The 6,000-nt window shown below is 50.6% G+C and overlaps 1 protein-coding gene across 40 annotated transcripts in view; it reads right to left on the bottom strand.

Moving 5' to 3' along the window:
- The window catches only part of tcf7l2 (transcription factor 7 like 2), an 82,461-nt gene that overhangs the window by 17,699 nt on the left and 58,762 nt on the right, over nt 1-6,000 (bottom strand). For all 40 annotated transcript variants that reach the window (XR_004776844.2, XR_014117313.1, XM_081698184.1 and 37 more), the window contains one exon: nt 1,137-1,269. Coding sequence is in view for 38 of the 40 variants with exons in the window: in XM_081698184.1 (XP_081554310.1) it covers nt 1,137-1,269 (133 nt within the window). In the remaining 2 variants the exon portion in view is untranslated. The remainder of the gene's footprint in view (nt 1-1,136; nt 1,270-6,000) is intronic.

Raw genomic sequence — 6,000 nt, 5'->3', positions numbered from 1 at the left:
CAAATCAGGCACTTTTGAAATCATCTGATATCATAATAATCTGCCTGAGTCTAAAGAACTGAGGTATTTCATCTTTGGCATAGAAAGATTGGGGGGAAAAAGTTTAAAATAATTCCCAAACCTCCTAAGGTCTATTAAAGGTTTTCCAGAACACTTTAGCACAAAAATAATTAAGCATGACTTGGAACTAGATTCTGCAAAAGTACTGACTCTGTTTCCATACGTATGCAGAGCATGCCACGATGTTAGTTCCTGCTGGCCTCTTAGCAACGCTATCATGGTAGCACAGCATTTAGTGCTGCTAGCAATAAAACTTAAAAGCTGGTTTAATCACAAATAAATACAGTAATAAACCATCCTGCCCATACACACGCTTAAATGTGTCTAAATGTTACTGGCAAAAGTAAACTTCTGGTGTTTGCGTAGCCAGGCTAAGCAGTCATTAGTACCACTACATACCACAACGAATATCGGTTTTAATTAATTAATGAAAAGCTCAAACTCAATTAAGCAGCCCAATTAAACGGCAACATTAAACAGCCTTATTAGCCTCATTGGCCCTTTGTGTTGGTACCAAGAGCTCTTAGAGAGAGTTGGCTCTTAGAGAGAGCTGGGTGCTGCAAACTCAGCCAGACTCTGACCGACAGCTGACCTTGCTGCAGCACATAAGAGAAAACAAGACGTCTGCATATGGAAAAGTTAAGACTGAGAAAAGACGCAGATTCCTTACTGAAAATCCATCAAGCAGTGGATCACCACTGTGGCTGAGACAGAATTAAACTGCGTGTCTAATAAACTCCAGGACAGTGAACACCTTGCTCCCGTTCACCCAACCCATGTGTCGACATCAATTTAGTCCCAAACGGCTTATGAATACAGGAGCCTGTCTGTCTTTGGTGCTCCTCTGTGCCCTTGTAGGCGGATAAGAGAAGTGACCCCCCCCCCATCCCCCCGTGTGCCTGCCATCCACAAAGCAGGGAGACATGCTTGGCCAGGCGTGAGAGCAGCCCCGGACGCTGGCCTGCCACGTACGGCGCACGTGGCCCTGCTGCTCACGCGCAGGAGCTTGAATACAGCCGCTGTGGGGCTGATCGTTGACTCTGTAGGTCGGAAGGCGTGCACATCAGCGTTCCTACCTGTTTTGGGGTCCACGTCTGTCTGTAGGTGTGGGGGAGGGTTGCCAGGTGTGAAATGTTCATTGCTGTAGGTGATCAGAGGTGTAAGCGGGTGCACATGGTGAGGGTGCTGTACCACCGGGACCTTATTAGACTGGAGAGAGAGAAAGAGAGAGAAGAACAAGGTGTTAGCATGTCTTTTGCTTTAAGGCAGAGAAATGAAGCGTCTATACTTTGCTCCACATCTGTCAAGCTCCAACAAAACACTCTGCTATCAGATTATTGAGCTGTCGACTCCGATCACAGGCCTGTGTTCACAACACTGTGGTTTGTAATTAAAAGCACTTGCACTGGTGGAGCCGTGCCACGGGTCATCTGACGCCGAGATCGAGCTACACACGTGGCTACACTATCCACCCCTCTCCCTCACCACCACCACCCTGCCCACAGCCATCGCAAGTACAATCCGCGAAACCACCTAATAAACGAGATGGCAGGCTCCCCAAACACACTTGAGCAGTGGCCCATGGCCTCTCCCTCTTAGTACCCCCTCCTTTTCTCCCCCTCCTTCAGGCTCCTACCCTCAAACCGCCCCCCCCCCCTCCTTCCTGACTCTAGTTCTTAGGGAGGGTTCACATTATTAAACCCGGGGAGGGGTGATCGCGAAAATCCATTTCTGCATCGTGGCCAAATTGGTTTTAGCTATGTAATCTGCTCTTTGTGCTCCTAAGTGGCCCTGGCCCTGGTTTTCAATTACCCAAGATTACAGCTGAGCAGAGGGGCGCTGAAGCATGGCCTGGTGTTAGCGGATTCCCAGCACACGCTCCCTAACCAGATTACGGCCGTGCCGTAGATTAGACGGGCCCCGTCGCGGCCTGCGCCGGCGTTACAGTCGGCCTCGTCTCCGCCGGCAATCCTCCCATTCATCCGTGTGCCGGATAGGAGCTCGGGCGACCGGTGGGGGGAGGCCGTGAGCCGGACGTCTAGGTCCGGGGTGCAGCGGTGGACCCTGCGCGTGTGATTGACAGCGCCGTGTCCATTCCAGAGGCTTGGAGGAAGGCAGCAGGGCGTGCAGAGGATGGCCCCCTTACACAGGACACTAAATCAAGTCCGGGCCCCTGCGCCAGACAGGAAGCACTGGCAGAGTGGGTTGTCACGAAGCACTTGGAGGGAAAAAAACCAGGGGAAACAATGACAGTGGCCATTTGTACAGGCGTCGTGAACGTGGACACAAGCCAGGCTTTTGTCAGCCTTAATCTACCCCGGTTACTCCCCCCGCATTTAGAGAGGGAGAGACGGGCCCCTGCATGTCCAAGGTTGACTGCAGCTGGGGTCTGTGCGGCTAAGGCATTCACCCAGGGCCCCTCTGCCAGAGAGAGAGAGAGATAGAGAGAGAGAGAGAGAGAGAGAGAGAGAGAGAGAGAGAAAACACGGGGGCTTGGGGGGGGGGGGGGGGTTCCACTCCGCCATATTGCCAATGAAAGATTAATGAACTGAGCAGAGCTGCTGGGAGAAAGAACAGGCCTCTGGGGACTCATTCAGGCCCCTGAGCACAGCTCTGGCTGGAGAGAGAGAGAGCACTAGACCCACTGGAAAAGGAGTAAAGAAAAATGAAGGTAAGGCCAGAAAGAGAGAGAGAGAGAGAGAGAGAGGGACAGGGCAGTAGAGGCAACTTGTTAAAACTGGAAATAGGAGGAAGGAGGGGGTTTAAAAAAGTCCCATCATCAGAAAAAAACAAAAAACAAAAAAACAACGATGGGGTGTTGACAGCTGCCAAACCCAGCTGACGAGTTTGCCATTGAGGGAGCAGCGTTCCCCAGGCCGCCTGCCCGTCTACCCCGAGCGCAGTCACGCCATAACCTCCCCCTCCGTAATGATGTGAAAGAATGTTGTCAATTCTCCCTACGCTGAAAGGCTTTAGGAGCCATTTAAATGAGCTCTTTTGTCCAGGGCCTCTCCATTGAGGGACACTTCCAAACGGCCGTCCACTGCGGCCGAATTCACCCAGAGACAAGCCAAACGATTTACATCACAGTCACCGTGGGTCTAACAGGCCCCCTTTCAAACGGCTCGCAGCCCCCACAAATAACAGGCTGCCATTCCGTTTATCTGCCTTCTGGGCAGCGGTGCCTGGGAGCGTCGCTCGCTACAGTAATGCTCTCTCCGCCGGGGGGGGTATTAGCGAGACCCTGAAAACACAGCGGAGGACGGTGGAGAGGGACAGAGCTGAAATTACACCACCCAAAGAAAAAAAGAAATGAAAAGACAACAAGAAAACCCCAGTTCATGTGTCACCCTGGGGGGGGGGAACTTTTACAAAGTTTAGAATCTAGTTCCAGTATTACCTTACTGATCCAAATTTTAAAAATGTATTTTCTCTTTGTAAATTTTTTGGTAATAAAACATTTCCTACTTTCCTGAACGTTTGTACAGCCTAACGGAACTACACGTAAAGTTTCCATTCTCTGAAATACAAATATAACAATGACTTGGGTTTCATCATCCATTCCTAACATTACTCTCTCCAACTTCAACAAGTCCAACTCTCTCTTATACACACACACACACACACACACACACACACACACACACACACACACAAACAATAACAAGTTAGCAGATGGATAATCACTCATAATATACAATCACATCCTCCACGCAGTCTTCTCCGAGTGCTATTCAACTCCATTAAGCCCCCAGTGTTCAGAAAGGCTCCACTTTAAACCTGGCACTGTTGACCTCTCTGCTATTGTATGATGGCTTCAGTCTCTTCCTACAGACAGGGCTAATTGTCTCCAGGGGTTGTGGCGAGTGAGGAAGACCACCTACACACACGCACACGCACACGCACACACACACACACTACGGTGAGCTGCACGCAACCAGAGAGACAGCATTCATGCAGTCTGGCTACCTGAAAGCTCACCGCAACTGTGGATATATCCAGGAAGATGCAACAACACATACACACAGGTTAAAGGTTTTTTGTTTTGTTTTTGTGTGTGTGTGTGTGTGTGTGTGTGTGTGTGTGTGTATGTGTCTGCACCCTGCACAAAGAAAGGAAAGGAAATACGAGGGCGTTTTATTTCTATTATCTGCAAAGAAAATGGTGTACATTCTGTCCTGTTTGTCAATACCTCCCACAAGCAGCACTGCTACTACAGACAGAGAAGAGCACTGAACGGCCCACAGCACGCATAAGTACTGAGTACTGACCAGCTTCTCAGCCAATGAGCTGCATGCCAATGTGCGCACGTTGAGACCTACCACAACCTCCACCCCATCTTCTCTAGACAGAACACTGAGTCTTGAATGCCTGCATCAGTAATGGCCTGTGACACAAGCCTGAGGATGTGGGAGAACGGCTGGGCTCCTCAGTCCTTCCCAACCAATGCGATTGACAGATTATGCTCGAGGTCGTGACCCCTAGCAGTGGTCTGACAAAAGGCGCGGCTGCCATAATAGCGTGTGTGGAGAGGCCCGTTTGTCGGGGCTGCGTCTGTCAAGCCCTGTCCTCCTGTCTCCACACGCGGCCGTGCCCGCACGTCAGTCCTGTGATGTTTTGCTCGAGCTCCCTGGAAAAGTTTCGGACCTGATATCTGGATAAATAAAAGGCTTTAAGCTGAGAAGGCCGGACAGCAGGTGGGTGCGGAGGAGGGGGGGGGGACGCGTCCCAGAAGAGCCGGAGCGGCGGGCAGAGGTGCTGGCGCTGCGTTTCTGCTGGGCGGCACCATGCGCAGGAGTTTGAAGGCTAAACGCGAAGGTGGCGACCCCGTGGCCCCTGGGGGCCCTTACGCTCCTGCTCCTGCTTTATGTCATGATATGATGAGTTGCTAGTGCGGGGCTGCTGGCACTAACGAGCTGTGGTGGGGTCAGGCCTAGGGGGTTTGTGTGTGTGTGTGGGTGTGTGTGACAGAGCGGTGATAAATAGAGATACTCTCTGGCCTACAAATTCCAGAGCTAGCAGGAAAAGATGCAAGGGACCTGAAGTCAACTGAATGTGCCAGTGGCTCAACTCCAAGAGCACAGTGCAGAAGACACACTCCTGTTCACACAGTACAGAGAGGAAAACACACTCCTGTACACACAGAACAGAGAGGAAAACACACTCCCGTACACACGGCACAGCGCGGAAAACACACTCCCGTACACACGGCACAGTGCAGAAGACACACTCCTGTACACACAGAACAGAGAGGAAAACACACTCCCGTACACACGGCACAGCGCGGAAAACACACTCCCGTACACGTGGCTCAGTGCAGAAAACACTCCCATATACACAGTGTGTGTGTGTGTGTGTGTGTGTGTGTGTGTGCGCGTGTGTGCGTGTGTGCGCGCACGCCACGGCCTCGCCAGCGTTCTTGAACCGCATGTGCGTGGTGGAAATGGTTGAGAAACAGGAGAGAAAAACTGAGAAACATGAGAAACAGTAACAATCTCATAGGAGTAAGGAGGAAGAGGAGTAACCCAGAAACACAGCTCCCATGACCACTGCAGAAACCATACTCCCCAAAGACTTTATGCCGATAAAGTAATAAAATGTAGACACAATGCCAGCAGTGTCTGATATGGTGTGTCAAAAGGAAGAGAAAACTGTTAAGAGGAGGACAGAAAATCCTTTCCAGTATGTAATCTCAAATGTTTACCAGCAGCTACATGGAATTTTGGGTCCATAAAAAACCTCCCTTCACTGCATCTCTGCTACCGTTGGCACTTTTACCAGGTGGCGTAAGGCGTTCGCTCAACAAGGCTCCTTTCTGATATCCCACAGAGTGAGGAGATCTTCTGCATTTTAAATTCCGACTCGACCGCTAATGTCAGGCCAGATTCAGATGTAAACTCGACAGTAAAATATGCATCTATTTTTAAATTCAGAGTCAAG

This window comes from Electrophorus electricus, chromosome 15, assembly GCF_041902795.1.
Source record: "Electrophorus electricus isolate QZ-2024a chromosome 15, ASM4190279v1, whole genome shotgun sequence".
In the NCBI taxonomy this organism is placed as follows: Eukaryota; Metazoa; Chordata; class Actinopteri; order Gymnotiformes; family Gymnotidae; genus Electrophorus; species Electrophorus electricus.
The sequence above is the reverse complement of the archived record's forward strand: the minus strand, read 5'-3'. Positions and strand labels throughout refer to the sequence as shown.